The 18,012-nt window shown below is 36.1% G+C and overlaps 1 protein-coding gene across 3 annotated transcripts in view; it reads right to left on the minus strand.

The window, feature by feature from the left end:
* The window catches only part of LRRC7 (leucine rich repeat containing 7), a 598,371-nt gene that overhangs the window by 82,778 nt on the left and 497,581 nt on the right, over positions 1-18,012 (minus strand). Inside the window, exons 19-22 of one of the 3 annotated variants that reach the window (XM_066268909.1) lie at positions 11,294-11,405; positions 10,901-11,081; positions 7,584-9,261; positions 3,154-3,294 (exon numbers count right to left, since the gene is read on the minus strand). In XM_066268909.1, the coding sequence (XP_066125006.1) occupies positions 3,154-3,294; positions 7,584-9,261; positions 10,901-11,081; positions 11,294-11,405 (2,112 nt within the window). Of the gene's footprint in view, positions 1-3,153; positions 3,295-7,583; positions 9,262-10,900; positions 11,082-11,293; positions 11,406-18,012 lie in introns of those variants that run through there. The other 2 variants (XM_066268908.1, XM_066268907.1) reach the window with 2 other exon arrangements.

Consider the following 18,012-nt stretch of genomic DNA (forward strand, 5'->3'; position numbering starts at 1 on the left):
AGTGAAGATGTGGGGACAGTAGGAATCACAAAATGGCCCCCTTCTCTGGGCACATAACTCACAAAAAGACTGTTTCAGTGTGATAGAGGAAATAAGAAAAGGTGCTCCTTTCTTCTAACTGCAAGAGGAAAGGCTTGGCAACCTAGAGCAAGGGGAGAGTCTGGATTTCAGCCCCTGAATGTTCCCTTGGGAACCATCACTGCACAAAAGTATGCTGCAACTTTCTTTCCCATGCTTAACTTCTAATACGTGGAAATGTTAATTTAAATTCCTGAGGATCATCATTCATTCTTATTAGGACACACCCTGGAGTCATTTGCCATAGCACCTAACTAGAGATGGCCACTGTTAGCATTTAGGAATTTTATGAACAAAAAGACAGCTCTAGACTTCTGTGGGAGAATGAACAGCTTGTGTTTATAAATTGATCTTATTTTATATTTCAGTGGGATTCTTGTAGATAACAAACATTTAGGGGCTGTAAATGTCATAAATATATAATATTAATTTTTATTACCTTAATTAGCTAGACAAAAATGATGCAGTTGACTTTTATGAATTCGGAGATCAAAGGAAAATCAATTTTGTCTATCTACTTTCCTGTAGAGAAGAGTTCAGAGAAACTGAGCCTCCAGCATGGGACCAGTCAGCAACAATAGTCAGTGGATCCAAGATGGGAGAATCTGAGAGGCTGCATCTTAAAAGAGGGTAATGGGAAAGCCTGGCCGAAAAACCAAACAAATTTTCTAGTTTAGAAAGCTCTGGAGAACAGACGTACTGGCGCCCAACGGTGAAGGGGCAGAGAATTAGACTGGAGTGAACGGGAGGAAGCAGAGGCTGGAATCATCTCACAATTAAATAAACACCACCCAGTGCCCGCACATGATATAGGGTTTGCACTGGTGGCAAGGTAAAAGCTGTCCCAGCTGCCTACAGGCCTAATCTTTAGAGGCCCTACACTAATAATTTTGGGTCATAAAATCTTTTGGTGGTAAAAGAATACTTGCCCTGCCTGTGTTCCTTTTCCACCCCCTGCCTTCTCTCTCTCTCTCTCTCTCTCTCTCTCTCTCTCTCTCTGGATAATATGGTATTGATGCTAATTCATTTCCTGGTGGAGTTTTTCAATAGTTCTATTATTCCTGGTTTGCAGTTTAATGTAGCTTCCAAAGAGAATTCCTTTAGGTCATTTCTATGCCCAACTGAGGAAGGTTGAAGAGTCTCTGATATTATAACTCTGCAATATTTCTGTTATAGACCACCCTAGAGCTGTAGTAATCATTAATGAATTATTCTCTAGGGTACCCCAAACAACATCAGAAAATTAATATAGCAGTACAGAGGTACATAAATTATAGGTAGAGATAATTTAGACATTCAGAAAGAGTGCTTCAAAGTATAGTGCCAATTTACAGACACTGAATATATCAGCATTATTCTATAGACTGATGAGTAAAAAAAAAAAGGGCTAAAAATTAGGCAAAATACGGCCCTATTCAACGGGTATCATTTCAAGGGATTCAAGCAATAGCTTCTTTCATGGCAAGACCTCTCTAGTATCACAGAATTTTGAAGCCTTATCCTTTTAGTTTATGGGTTTGATTTCTGTTAACTGATAAGCCCTCCAGGAAAGGTGCCTATTAAAATAGTGATTCTCATCTATTACTTAGTGCAAATAAATTTCAAGGCCTCTTTGAAAACTGGTTTTGTTAGGGCTGAGGATGAGAGCCTTGGGCACCGGAGAGAACAAGAACAGGTCCGTTAGAGTTGGCTCCCGTGAAAAGGGTCTTGCTGATAGTAATATGTTGAAGCTGACTTGTATTAGCTCCCGGGAACTATTTGTACTCAAGTCCCAATTCTGAGCTAAGCAATGTTAAGTTAGTACTTTGACACTGGCTGCAGAGTGGGTGTTTATATCAATGACATTGGCAAACATTAAAAATCATGGCAGTTCTTTTTCTCTCCGAGAAAAAGTTACCCGCACACCACTGGTCCTGCAACACAAGACTGAGGACAGGAAAAGAAAGTACCATTCAAAGGTTCTTAATTTAGTAAGTCTTTTTTTCCCAAAGTAATGATAGAGCTGTGAATATAAATGTCTCTTTGATTTTATTCCTTCACTCACAGGGGGAAGCAAACATTCCAGAGTTAGGAATTATTATTCAGACTAACTGGACAATAAAACATGAATTTGAGGGTTTTTTAACCCTCATTTTGCTAGGATAGGAGTTTGTTCCATATAGTCATGAATTTTAGTGAGAGAGAAATGTAATTCTGTTATCCTCACTTTGCATTGCTTTTTCCGTGAAAAATGACTAGGCTAATGACTACATTAATAATAAAGCCATAATGACATATTGTGCAAAAATGAGTCATTGGTCTCCCTCAAAATGTAACCAAGACAGAAGGCATTAATCAATTTAAATGAGTAAAATGTGCATTCTTACTTTTGCCTGAATAAAACAAGCAGAAATGGTTCTTTGACAATGGAAATGTTTCCTTTTACAATGCATTCCCTTTCATATGAGCCTACATTTTCTTTTAAAATTATGTGAACTTGCTACTTTTGCATTAGCCTAGGATGGGTAACAATTTGCTCGCAAAGCCACACAGTTGTTTCTCATGTTTTATTTCTGTGTAATATTTCCTGAAAAGAAAATGGGCTGAAAAAGCATTTTGAAGTGTTAATCACTTAATTTCCCTGCTAACTTAGAGCTCTGTCTTTTCCAAAGGAATCAACAGAAATCCAATAATAATTTCTAGCTCTGTTCTGAGAATAGATCAGTAAGTGAAGATAGGGCTATCTCTCTCCCTCTCTCTCTCTCTCTCTCTCTCTCTGTATATATATTTATGGAAAAAAAAGAATAAAAGAAAAATAAAATTGATAATATGAAAAATGAGTTTTAAAGCAAAACATAAAGCCATGTACCTGCTCAATCCAAAAAGCAAAGCTGTAAAGCAGGAATCTGATAATCAGTCCAGCTACAAATATTCATTAGGCACATAAGAAGAGTTCAGGCTCTACCTGCCCCTGTGCTTTATGAACCCGTGAGAGTCTATAAAGCAGGGGTGTATGTACAGCCTAAACACATTAAGTGAACAAACAACATTAATTGGCTTTGGTATGCTGACACATGTAGGGCACTCCATACTTACTTTCTGAAGAGGTAGTTCTTGTAGATCAAATTTAGACTTAGTCTGCAAGTTTAAAGTCATGCTTCTGCCTGCATGCATTGCTGAAATACCTCCATAGGGCAGCATGCCAAGGTTAACTGTGTTGTGTTTGTAAGCAGCATTCTGAGTAGAGGAAATAATCATGTGACAAGGCGTGAACACATGCTCAACAAATTGATTATTACATGAACATGTTTAAATTTATAACATTTAACTTTAAGCAAGCAAACAGTAACTTTCTTTTTAAAACATGCACTTGATCAGACAGAAGCATACAGTAAACAGTGTTAGTTATGCACATAATGAATACCATCCAAAACTACAGAAAAGACAAAAAGCAAAGATACATTCTGTTTTACATTTGCTGCTAACTCAAAGGCATAAAATTTGTCTTTTATATATCATGATAGTAGTGATTTTGGACAAAGGTACTATAGTTTTTCTGTGGTAATCTATCAATAACGTGGTCTCTTTCACATTACGAGATCATTGCATATAAAAGACAAATACTGGCTTCTAGTTCTGCCTTAAAACTAGTGCACTGTGATGTTAAAGGCAAATCAGCCTCCTTTATTCTTTCAGTTTAATTACAATAACTCAGAAAAAGAGGTAATCAAAAAATTCATTCAATCTTATTGTTGGCTGACTGAATTTACTAAGTTAGTCAAACCAGTTAAACAAATTGCATGAGGATCCAAATAGTCTTTTTATTTTGTTTCTTAAAAATAACATTTAAATTGGAGAAATTTCTTAGTGAAACTAAAGGAATTATGATTTGAACTATTAATGCTATTTATATAATATATACCTAAATAACTACAAAAAACTAGTGATATTTTAATTGTGGCTACACTTCCAAAAATATTCCAAGTGTCTGAAAGTTATTTTGTTTCTAGAGAACTTCATTTAAAAATTAAGATGTTTTGTGGAGATGTTCACCTGAAACCTATGTACTTTTATTGATCAATGTCACCCTATTAAATGTAATTTCTAAATAAAAAAACACAAAAAATTAAGACATTTTGAATGTCTGGTCATAAAATCGTTTTCATCGGTATAGTCTCCACTTTCCACAGATCATGGAAATGTAACAATTTAGCATTTGATTGTTTAACTAATCTCTTATTTTGAAAAACTCTACAGAAATTATTTTAGTACACTTTAAAAAAACCTAAATATTATTGAATGTTAATAGATAGCGGCCCTGGCCAGTTGGCTCAGTGGTACAGCCTCGGCCTGGCATGTGGATGTCCCGGGTTTAATTCTGGGACAGGGTATATAGGAGATGTGGCCATCTGCTTCTCTACCCTTTCCCCTCCCCCTTCTTTCTCTCTCTCTCTCTCTTCTGCTCCCACAGCCATGGCTCAGTTGGAATAAGTTAACCTTGGGAGCTGGCGATGGCTCCATGGTCTTGCGTAAGGTGTTAAAATAGCTCAGTTGCTGAGCAACGGATCAATGGCCCTAGATGGGTATAGCATTGCTCCCTAGTGGGCTTGCCGGGTGAATCCTAGTCAGGGTACATGTGGGAGTCTGTCTCTCTGGCTCCCTGTTTCTCAGTTCAGAAAAAAAAGTAACAATTGACACCTACTATACTCTAGGGCATTATTTGCAAAATGATTTTTAGCATTAAAGTTTCACTGAACTCAACTGAAAAACTATTATACTCCTGATGATGTGCTTATCTACCAATCATATTTGTTATGGATTTTTGATTCTCATTCAGAGTTTTTACAATGGCAGTATGTCAAGACTGAAAAGGACACATTAGCAGTTTAATCTAGCACTTGAATGATTCCCTAAAGTAAAAATTACTCCAATCTAGTGCTTTAGACTAAAGAGTAGCAGTCTCAGACAACATGGGTTTGTGTTTTAAATTTTCTTAGTTACAGGGGGGCCTGTACGGTAGAAACTTGAGCTTTGAGGTAAAGCTAGAGGAGAAAATAAGCCTCTTTTATCAAGAGTAGTACTTGGAGCTGCCTCTCTAAAGTACCAAATGAGATCTTTAACCAACATTACATTGGGCTGTAAAGCTTATCCAATGTCCAGATCTCTAAGCAGTTCTCTTTTAAGAGGAATGGACAAAGACTTTATAGTTTTCAGTATAACAATTTGACTTCCAGGGTTCAAAGTGCTCAACTAAATTTCTCTGGAAAGGAAGCACACTATGTGTCTGGTGCAATCTGACTTTGAAAAGAATATTCAGTAGGGTGGCTATATCAAAACTAGTTTTACATAACAAGTCTGTGCTTCAGAATTCATCGTTTTGAGCAGCTGGGAAGTTTTAAGTAAGATACGGCCTGAATAGCTCAGTAACTCAACTGAGAGGGGGAAAGAAATGTTATTTAGAGAGAACAAGAGGAAGAGCTTGTAGGATCCAAAGGCTTGAAGCAATACTCAAAGGCAGTTTAATGTCTTAGAATTAAATGAGACGTTATTGAGCATACATTGACTTTGCTCAGAAAAATGAAAGACAGAGTGAGAAAATTATAACCAAATAAGGAATACGTGGAGCCTAATTAAAAAGGGAGGTGCTGTCACAGTAAAGGAAAACACATGAATTTACTTTCATTTATCTGGTCCTGGGACAGGTAGGACCTCCAGATTTCTGGTGATCCAAACTCCCCTTCTACTCAGTCTTATCTTTCTCCCTTCAAATCTTGCTCCAATTAGAGGAATCACCTACTTGTCAGTAGCTCTGATCAAAGGTGAGAAACCCTTCATCTGGGAAACCAGTAAATAAATGGTAGTACTAAATGTTCAAAATTTGTCTTTTTTTGTGTGTGTGCTTTGTTTCCATTCACTCCTCTGTTTGCCACAAATTACTAGTCATTGCACATATGCTCTGAAAAGCTTCTTATAACCTTTCTTGACTAGTTCATCTTACCCTGTTACGTATGGTCGTGTCTACACGAGGCCAGAGTTCCCAAACTGTACTGTATTATTTGGCCCCAAATATTTTCGCCCTCCAAGTTATCTGTCTACATGGAGGGTATAACTTGAGGTAAGGCATGGTGACAACCGACCAGGTGTCTCCCACTGACAGCCAGTCATGAGGCTTTGATGAAGCTCCCTTCAATGGGACTGAGCACACCTATTTGAAACAGACATTCTGATGAAATATTTGGCAAGGCTGAACCAATTTTCACATTGAGAAACTAACACCCATACCCACATTTGTTAGTTTACTCTTTCCCTGAAAATAATTGTTTTCTTGTCATGTAGACACGACCTACAAACAATACAATTATTTAAAAAGAGTACACCTGAAAACACAAATTCAATATTAAGAAAATATGTAATAAATGCAGTGACCTGTGCTTTTAGCAGGACACCAAATAAAAAAAATAAAACTATTAAGTATGACATGCTAATGGTGTATTAACACTCAGATTCCCAATTCATTCTGAGCTTTTAAACCTACAAAATGAGAAAAGGTTCTATTTTCACAAAAAGAAGCTTTGAGATTTTACGGTCAACACAGAGCACACAAAGCCCTCTACACCAAAGCCACAAAGTACACTCAGTAATGATGGTCACTGATCACAGTTCTAGAAAATTAAAGACCAGATTTTTCTTAGAGAGAAATTAATAGGCAGCAAAAAAAGAATTCTAGGCTCCATACATTTTTTTTACTCCTCAATGATTATGCATTCCATCTTTTATTATGACTCAATTTTTATCTGAATTGGTATTAATTTCCCTTTTTTTGCTGCAACATACACACTAATTCGTACATTTGTAGTTTTCATAAAGACAGCCTCTATTTCTCTTGTCTGTAGTAAGATTTGAATTACATATTTCTTCCTAGATAAAGACTAACATTCTAAATGGCAGGATTCTTATTAAATAAAATAATGCGTAAGAGGGCATTCAATCTCTGCTTGTTTTATTTTTTTGTTTCTTGCTGGGAAGATTATTGCTCATTTGAAGTAATAACTTTAGTGGTCCCATAGTGGTAACTATATGCAGATTTTATAAACAAATTAGACCTGACTTTAATAAAAGTGGGTCTGTTCAAAAAAGGGCAAAACACTCCCTTTTTATAGATTCAATAAAAATCATTCTCTTTAGGTCACTAGAGAACAATTTTGTGCCCTAGGAGAGGCATTTTGCCTTAATGGCTAGAAAGCAATTGAAGCACCATCCCATATTATAAAGTGAAATTCTTTCTTACTAACAATATTTAGGCTAGAGGTGATAGATAACTCCCCTACAAGTTATGAACTCTCAAAGAGCATTCAACCATGTCCATGAAAAACTAGTATGATCATTTCCCCACAATATAAAGATAAATAAAATGCTGATCATTTATTCATTCATGTAGTTCATGCTTCACTACATGTACTTAAAGATGCCAATAAAGGAAAACTAAAGGCAAGAGGGATATTCTTACAGAGAAATACCAAACATACCCTGTCTAACCTTCTAGCTTCTATATGTCTAAGCAGCTGTTGTCTCCAGTCTGCAGGCATTTTACCACAGCTCTCCTCTCCCTTCATAGGAGTAGGCCTCGTCTTTATATCACTGTTATCTGATGGCTTGTCACCATAGTTACCCAAGTTATAGTCAGATGGTATTTTTTCCAAAAGAGCTGCCATAGTAGGCCTAGCTGAAACTGGCCTGGTTTGGGAGGCACCGTAACTCTCTGTACTGTAGCTTCTTGCAGACAATGGCCTCCTCTGGGTAAGGTTTTTAACTGGAAAACTTCCCGCCTGAGCTTTCACTTCTTGATATGAAGGGTGTTCATCTTCATACCTGCCATTCCTTTTCAGGAACTGGGATTCAGTCACTGAAACGCTGCTTTGGCGATCCAGACCTCCCCTATATGGAGGTCTGCCGTACCTATCACTCGGAGGCAGCTCATGAGGTTCACTGACCCTTCTAAACATGGCCATGTCTGTGGAGCTCACCAGGGAGTCAGCTCTTCTCAGGAAGCCTGCCCTGGCACCTTGGCTGGCGAACTGGGCGTTCACCACAGCATCCTCATTGACAGATGGCTGAGAAAACGAGAACATTTGCTCCATTGGTGGGTACCCTCTGTAAGCTCTAGGGCTGACCAAATCCTTGGCGATGTTTTTGCTGGGCTGTTGCATGTATTCAGAATTGTGTTGAAAAGGGGGCGGGATCCTCTTTTCAGCTTTAACTTCCACTGCTCCTTGGGGATTGAAGCTTTGGTCAAACTGATAGACTTTTTTCGTCATGGAAGCTTTTTGTGGTTGAGGTCCTTTACTGCTTCCATAAGTGAGCATCTCATCATCCAGCATCGGGACCGACTGGCTTCGAGATATACTGGACATCCCGTGCTCTGGTCCCAACATTTTATCGGGCCGTTCGTGGCTTCCTAAGTGATCACTTCCAGTAGCATAGTTTTCTAATGGTATATTATAAACCTTGTATGTGCCAATGTCAATTTCATCGATACTCTGTGACTTTTTGAATTTGTTGGACTTGATATCTTTCATTAGTGGGGAAAGCCTCTCGGTGCTTTTGCTAATGGAAATGCCTTTAGAAGAGTCTGGGCGGCAGTGGATTTGAGAAAAGATGTTACTAAGATTCCTGTTGGGATTGGGATCGTGATATTCCCATGGTAGTCCTGGAGAAAAAGGACTAGGTATTTCAGCAGATTCTTTTATATGATCTTTCCTTTCAGGCAATGGGCTGGTGGTGGGAGTTGTCTCTAATTTGGAAGGGAAAGCAGTCCTGTCTTCAAAAGGACTAGGGGTCCTGGTCCAGTTCTGCCAAGGGTTGGGAGGAGGCACTTCTGTTTCAGGCGTGTGTCTGTTTGCAGACTGCTCAAGTTCCAGGGGAACACCGACAATCCTATCCTGCCTAATCAAAGGCCTACGTCCATGAGAAGGTGGGTTTCTAGATTTTGAACTTAAGAGAGCGTTACTGTTAGCATTCTCGCCTGTGGTTTCCTCTGCAACAAACCCTGTGTTATCATAATGCGAGCCATCAGTCCAGTTGTCAGTGAAAGTGTCACTCATTGGCAGCCGATCGGGACGCTGTGGTAGGTTCCCAGGGGGAACGGCCTCCCGCTGGCTGAGTAATGGCTTTGAATCAAGAGGTTGTGGGAAAGATTGCGCCATCCTGTGAAGACAGAGAGAAGAAGAAATATGAACATGGGTCTTTGCCAGAAAGAGAACACGCAGCCAAGATTGCCACCATCCTTTGTTTAACTGGTCATTCACTCATTCTTCACCTATGATCAAGAGAGTATTACTTCTCCATGTCGAAAACATCCACTTTACCCTGCTCTAACTTCAGTTTCTCCCCAGTAATCATCAACTTCTAACATATTATTTATTTTACTTACCTATTATATATATATTATGTATTATCTTGTGTCCTCTGCTAGAATAGAAACTTATTTACTTATTTATATTTTAATTTAGGCCCAGCATAATGGCTGGCACAGAGTAGCTATTAAAAATATATTTCTTGAATGAATAAGTGATGAAATGATTGAATTATATACGTCTTCAGTAATGGTCTGATAGCCTGTCTGATAATTTGAATCACCTGAATCCTGGTCCCCAGCTTTGGAATTTCTGATTCAAGACATTTCCAAACTACTGGTTGAGAGTACCTTTCTTCTAAATGCTTGGTATATGTAATGAATCTAACTGTCTTCAAATAAAATTTATTTGGAATCCAGGTATTGGAAACTTTAAGTCTATTGCATAGAAAATATACTCATGAAACTTTTTCTAGAAAATATTTGTTATGCTATATTATAATACATTATATTATGTTATATTATTACTTTTAGACGTTGGTTTGTTCATATCAGTGACCACAGTAGGTCTAGAAGATGCTCATTTTTCTAAATTTATTGTAAACCATTTGCACAACAACACTGAATTACATATCTTTTGTCAGTGAGAAAAAGACTTTTAAGTGCTTTTTCTAATAAAGTATATTTAGAAGATATTTCCCAAAGTACCAAAGTAAATCTCAGCTTATATCACAAATAATGAATTTATGAAGAACTCAGAGTTTATATTATCATGGACATCAATGACTAGAGTTATTTATTAATTACCAAAGAATTTATTACCAACAGTAATGAAAGTATTATAAAATATGAATGAAAGTCATTGACTATATTACATGATGACTTTTATCTATTATGCATAGTGGAAAACAGCAACAGGTTGTACATCCAGGGAATCAGAACTGGGCAAATACTACTTCATTGAGTCACTTTAATCTGGTTTGTGACTTTTGTTTAATTAATCTGTAAAAACAGAAGTAATATGGAGTAGGACCCATTTTGGAAAGATTAAATATTTTTACTTATATTCTGACTTGCAGGTGGTGATAAAATGATGATGAAAAATCAATGAAAAACCTATTGAATATTTACTTTGAATTAGGCATATAAGGGTTTCATATGCATCTTATTTTAATTCATAACATCATTATATATGCATGAAATGCCTACATGCATATAATAAATATTGGGAAAACAATTTTTGATTCAAAAAATTTTTTTTGTCCTATCATTTCAATATGTTCATCTCCTATCATCTCCTCCTCAAACAACTGTTTTGTAAAACAGATTAATGTGCTCTTGAAAATCCCAGGGGACTACATTTGCTTACCTGTCCCGTTTGTCCTCTATGTCACTCATGTACTGATACAATTCCAAAGACAAGACGATTTATTTTTAAAAGTTGCTGAAAATAAGCATTTGGTAATGGAAAAGAGGGAATTCTAAACACACCTGTTACCCCACAAAGAATTATGTACTGCATCTTTAGCTGTTGTCTGCAAGGACCCCACTTTAACCCGGGTGTTAGAGGATCCTGAGGACGCCTGGGAAGGCGAGTAGTCTGAGTAAGTGCCTGAGGAAACACTGTTATTCAGACAGTGAGTTTTGTCAACTTCAGACTCATCAGTTGATTCTGAAATGTAAAGGGGAGAGTATTATAATGCTCTGAACATTGACAATTATAAGCACAGAAAAGTATGAAAAACAGATAGCATATTGATTAATGTTAGAAATACATGATTGTAAAATGTTTCTATAGACTATAGTGTATCATAATTTAAAACTGGTGATTCATCATGCACATGCATTTGTGGCATATTTTCCACATCAGGTTCACAATGTTACCTTTTTTGTCCTTCCCTAGCAGAACAAGTTTGGGTGGGTACAGAGGGGTCTCAGCTAATGAAGGGTGAAGCTCCCCAATCCTCATTTCATTAGCTGGATGAACAAAAGAATCCTGAGAGATATAATAATATAGGACAAGGAAAGTAAACATTTAAACAATGGTTAATCAAGATGGCAATCTCTCTAATGGGCTCAGATTTAAAGACGGGGCTCTAAAATTTAAATCACTGTGGAGCACAAGGAGAAGTGAATCATATGTATCTCTGAGGGAAGCCTTATTTCTTTTCTAATTTAAGTGAGTACATTTATATATCAGTCATTTGTTGAATGCTGTTTATGTGCCTCACACTGTGCAAAGAACTGTAGAGTTTCCAAAGAAAGATAAAATGTCATCCATACCACTGGGAATTTCCAATCTAGTTGGGGAGATACGATATAACTTGTTATAACACAGGACTGAATTATAATAAGCCACATATGAATAATACAGTACATCCATATTTATAATATAAGCAAATGCAGTAGTTCCAAAGGGTGAACCCTCTTAAGAGTTCTAGAAAGAAAGTATATTACTGACTGACTGGATTTTTTTTTTGAATCATTAGCTATATCAATACAAAATTGGGTCCTGTAAGTCCTGTTTTTACTACCAACCTCCCTTTTAATTCTTGCTGTTTCCCAAGTGATCCCAAAATTATTTTTTGTTCTAGCATGCTTTATTCCAAAGGTTTCTAGCTTTCTCATGATCAGCCTAGCCTGCTTAATCTTCATTCTAAATCTAGGCATTCAGTGTAACGAGCAAAATCCATACAAGAATAGAACTTTATAATGACATATTAACATGTAAAAAACCCAGACATTTTAAACTTCTGTAATTTAAATTATTATGCCTAGGTAACTCAGTGGTGGTAAAGCATTAGAGAAAGCAAAAAAAAAAAAGTTAAATTTTCACTTTTCTCTAGATATAAAATGACTAGTCTATGTATATACTGATGTAAATTTATGAAGTGCAGTTATCTTTATGTCTTTTGTCACTTAATCTTTAGGTTAATTTGGATTTAAAAAAGTATTTTTTTCATTTATTAGTACTTGGAACATTAATGTAACACATTTAGAAATACTTTACTAAATCAGAGAAGGAATATACTTAAGGACAAAAATATAAAAACTAAAATGGGTCCTGATTGATAACTAATCTGTTAGCAATGATCAGGTAGAAGCACTTACAAATGTTAAGGGTCTCATAGTGACAGGCTTAGGTCTTTGGGTATCGTGGAGAAACATTCATTTCTTTAACTCTTGGCTTAAAATCTGTCTTTTGGGTTCTTTTTGGTTAGGTTTATATGGGAACATTTGCCTATGAAAACCCTGGGTATATCTGGTTCATTTGTTTTTGTGTTTAAAGATCTCAGTGGAAGAAAATGAAAAGATTATCTAGTCCAACCATTTCGTTTTGTAGAGGTGAATTCTGAGACTCAGTAAGGCCCCGGTTCACACAGAAAGACAGAGCAGTCCAGCATGGAGGCAGGGGTCTATTGGACTCCAGGGCAATGATCTCCTCCTTTCCTGTGCTACCTCCTGGCGAGCTCAGCTGTGAGAACACGAGACATTTCAAATGTAGTATCAGGTTTGACGAGGGATAAAAAAGAGAATGAGATTGGTGGAAATACTGGAGATAAAGGGGAAAATCTGTGTTGTTGTAGATTTTGAAAATTATTCCAAGGTTTCAGCATAATAAACTCATGATAAAGTTTTAAGTTGGTGGAACAGAGAATAAAAGTTTACACATCTTTGGAGAAATTTATAAGTCAAAGCAGATGCAAGTTTGATAAGTGGTATCATAAAAAGCATAATGTACACTGACTTTCAAAAAAATGTCAGTTACAAGGTGGTACTTTTCTATTTTATTCTTGCTTTACCATTTATTAATCGGGTTACCTTGGGCAAGTCCGTGCATCTCTCTTGTTCTTATTCACTTTATCAATAAAATTAAAGTAACTGATAATAAAACATAGTGAAAATTTTTGTCTAGTATTAATACTCTATACATATATAACTTATTTGTTGATATACTATTAAAATATTCTCATAACACTTAATATCAAAGTATTGACATTTTGTTTTAGTTGAAATGACAAACCAAACAGTTGTACAACACAGAAATGTAAATATAATAAAGGGTTTTACTATTTTTCCCCTTGTCCCTTAGACATACAATAATCAAATTATCTTGTATGTTTAGATCAAACTTTTATACTTGCACCCGAAAAGTGTGCTTGGAGTTCTGCATGGTAGTGATGGTCTGACTCAGCTTCAAGTCTCTGGCCCTACTCAAGAATTAAGAGCCCCAGTGACTAGGAAGAGAGGTTGTTATCAGCTAATCATAAACTTGCATCTCTTCTCTTGAGTCCTGTGGCCCTCCACCTAGGAAGAGTAACACTATTTTTTAAAAATAAAACATTTCCTTTATTGATTTTAGTGAGAGAGGAAGAGAGGATGGGAGGGAGAGGGAGAGAGAGACAGGAACATTGATCTGTCCCTGTATATGCCTGAGTGAGGATTAAACCAGCAGCCTCTGAGCTTTGAAACAACGCTCTAACTACCTGAGATATCCCACAGGGCAGAGAGTAACACTACCGAAGCAAGGATAATGGATTTTTACTGATCCATTTAGACTCTCTTCTCTTTATGACAAAATGATGATGATGACAACGATGCTGAAGATGATGATGATGGGCATCAGTCATAGAGACACTATTACATATCTGCTACTGTGCTACTATGCTAAACACTATATTATCTGTTATTTAAATAATCTTATTTTTATTGTTATTTATTATTTTAAAGTTATTTATTATTATCATCTTTGTTTTTCAGAAAAGAAAATGGTGGCTCAGAGAGGTAAAGTCATAAATCTAAGTCACAAACTTCATAAGTGGTGGAGCCAGGATTTGAACTAGGATTAGGATCTGTTTTACCTGAAGGCTTTCTGTGTGATACTGCATATGCTACATTGTCCACTCTAACCCTAAGAAAAGCTCACTTCTCAAGTGTACTTCACAGAACAGATGATGTTAACTGTTCAACAGAGGAAATTATTGACTTTTTCTCTATAAAATTTTTTATAGAGGCTGGAAGAATTATGTTCATGTTGGAAAAGTAGGTGAAGGTTTTGGGACTATTTCTAAGACAGTGGAAGTTATTGGTAGGAAATCAAATTTAATGGGGTCTCTTTATGAGCTTATTCAACTATATTTCTTCCTGGAGAAGAGACAGAGTGGAGAGCAACAAAATGTAAATTTTTTTCTTTTTTTCTTTCTTTCTTTCTTTCTTTTTTCTTTTTTCTTCTTTCTTTCTTTCTTTCTTTCTTTCTTTCTTTCTTTCTTTCTTTCTTTCTTTCTTTCTTTCTTTCTTTCTAATGCATTTCACCATTTAAACTAATTTTGGGCTACTACTGCTGTAGTGAAAGGGAGCTTAAGGTAGAATTCCAAAGGGGGAAAAAAAGCTGTGTCTGAGCTCTTTGGAGTATAGGTCTAGTATAAATTAAAGCTTTTAAGACATTTCCACGGTAACTGACTATTCTGTATTACTAGGAGAAAGATGTGTTTCCTCTACAGAGAAAATATTGGGCTGAATCTTCTAACAGAGGAAAAAGTTTAGAATCTTTATGAATGTGGACATGGTAAACAGGTATACAGTGAGAAGTTTTCTGTAATGCAAGTTACTGACTCACAGAAAGATTAAAAGAGGGTGAAGCAGGATTAACACATCGTTCTCTTGTGTGTGTGGGATGGGAATAATCATTACTGTAGCCTTTGTGCCAAAAATGTGCTTGGGGCTGTACGTAAATACTTGTTTTCATATGATTTCATTTCCACAAAAACTCTGAATGTTATTATTATCTGTGTTTTTAAAGATAAAGGAACCAAGGTTCAGAAAGTTTTCAGTGACCTGTCAAGGTCACATGGTTGGAAACAGGAAGATTTTATATTCGAATTAATGTCTGTTAGATGTCAAAGACCTTCTCCTTGTTCCCAAACAGTGCCCTGAGAAATCTTTGGTGCCGTTTCTAATTCACAGGGATACATAGGATATTTTAAAATATTTGAGGAAACAAAACAATACTTGACATAAGTCAGATACTGTGTGAACAGCTACCTCTGGGCAGCTCTCAGTTTCAACATTAGATTGCACATTCCATTTGATGACAGTCTTTGTGAATCTAGGCTTTTGGTAGTTGCTGTGATCAAACATCAAGTGCCCCTCCCCCCAAATCATTGTGAAAAAGAAATTAGAATGGCAGTATCTAATATGATTCCAAGGTTTGAGAAGGTAGATGGTATCCAACAGGTACACACATTCCATTCATAAATAGTTTTGGTTATTTAAAAATATAGTAAAAATATTAGGTATACTTTTAATTTATGTGTATTGTTTTCAAATGACCACTAAATAGAGTGTAAACATATACTGTGTTGTTTGAACCTAATTGCTCAATAAATGGAACTTTGGTTAGGTATTTCTTTTGGTCTAGGGTCCTTGTATCAAAATTATTAAGACACTTAAGGTATTTGTATATCAAGAATTCAGGGTTCTTTAGCCTTTACTTCTTTTATATCATACTGTTCTATTTCCTTCCTTATCTTCTTTCCCTGACTTCCCCATGCCACAATATTCTTTATCATAACATTTTTACCTTTACTCATAATGTTATATTAATGTATTTATATATATATATAATATAATGTGTTAGATTATCAGAGTTAAGAAGAATTTTATTTTATTGGCCATATGATAGATTGTTGTAGTTAAAATACACTTTATTCAATAAGCAAGTGATGAAATATGCACAGGTATGACAGCTAACACTCAATTATTAATTTAACAAAAACTTAGAGAGTTTTTACCATCAATAAACTTCTAACTAGATGAAAAGACAGAGCTGTTACCAGAGTTACAACACCATATCAGCCATTCACTTATTTAACAGATATTTATTGTGCCCCTACTATATAGTAGACACTATGCTACTATATAGCATAGTGTAGCTATATAGCATACACTGGGTAGACAATGGTAGACAAGATATACATGATGCCTGCCTTCATGAAACTCACAATCTGAAGTTAATAGGTAAAATAATCATAAATGTTTTTATTATATTTGATGCAAATAGACAGGTGTCAGAGTGTCCTACTGATCAGGATGATCAAGGAAGACCTTTCTGTTGAGGTAATAATCTTTAGGCTGAAAAATAGAAGATGAGGAAGTTCTAGTCATATAAAGAGCTGAAGCTGCCGACTGAATTTTTGTATCCCCACAAAAATTATGTTAAAACCAATGTGATGGTATTTGGATGTGGGGTCTTTGGTAGGTGATTAGTGAGAGTAGAGCCCTTATGAATGAGTGTCCTTTTAAAAGAGACTCCAGGGAGCTAGTTCCCTAGCCCCTTCCACCATGTGAGATCACAGAGAGAACATGGCCTTTTATGAACCAGAAAGCAGGCACCAGACACTAACCTTGGACTTTCCAGCCTCAATACTGTGAGAAATAAATTTCTTTTGTTTATAAGCTACCTTACCTAGTCTATGGCTTTCTCTTATAGCAACCTGAATGGACTAAGACTGGGGAAAAAGCAAATGCAAAAGCCCACTAAGCATATATAAAGGAAAATGGTTGCAGAAGGGAACTTCTCATCTCCTTATCCTTATTCATATGGCTTTCCCAGCTATATTCTCTGTTTAGCATAATATGTTAAAACTCTATTCATAGTGTTGGCAAATAGAAAGTGATCAAAAAGTGTTGATTTATCCTTTCTTTTCCTTATTTCTCTGCTGTATTTATAATTCACTCTATTTTTCCTTGTTTTCTGCTTCTGTTTCTGCCTACTTCTATTGTTAGTTTTTCTTGGATTTCTATATTTAACCACATAAATACATCACGCAGTGTGAGATAACCTCCTCCACATTCTTGACAGTATGAGCTAAATAATTACTCAAAAATGGCATACAAGTGCAAAGTATATAATAACAATGCTCAATATACAGTGGTTAGATACTTGGCTATCTCTTTTATTACTACCTGGAAGCTAAAAATATGGAGTGTGGCCCCTTAACTTGGGTGCAGTAACTTGAAAAGAGAAGATGGTACTGAGAGTAATAGCTTCTTGCTCTTGGCATGCTAAGAGTTGAGAAAAAAAGATCTAGAATCTTGATTTTGAAAAAAGTATTGAAACTACCAGTGAAATTTCTATTCAAAAGGAAAAGGCCAGTAGAAGAAAACTAAGAAAGGGAGGGGTGAACCACAGATATGAATATAAAACTGATGGTTGAGCTTCAATCTTCTCTCTATTGAGTATGGCCACTCCAGATAATTAAGAACCTTAGATAGTCAATAAGAAGCCACTGTAGTGTTTTTAAGAATGGTCAAATATATGATGATAGATGATTATTTGACTTTGAGTGGTGAGTCCACAAAGCAATACACAGATTATGCATCACAGAGACGTACACTTGAAACCTATATGATCTGATTAACTAATGTCACCCCAATAAATGAAAATAAATATATAAATAAATAAAAATTTTAAAAATGGAGGGCAAAATTTGACCTGTGTTAGAAAGATCAATAGTAAGGCAAGGAGGAGGCTAGGGACAAAATGTTGACAGTTTTTGTAGTATTGCAAGACACAGTTGAGGACCAGAGAAGATACAAGAGAT

Source organism: Saccopteryx bilineata, chromosome 3 (assembly GCF_036850765.1).
Source record: "Saccopteryx bilineata isolate mSacBil1 chromosome 3, mSacBil1_pri_phased_curated, whole genome shotgun sequence".
Taxonomy (NCBI): domain Eukaryota; kingdom Metazoa; phylum Chordata; class Mammalia; order Chiroptera; family Emballonuridae; genus Saccopteryx; species Saccopteryx bilineata.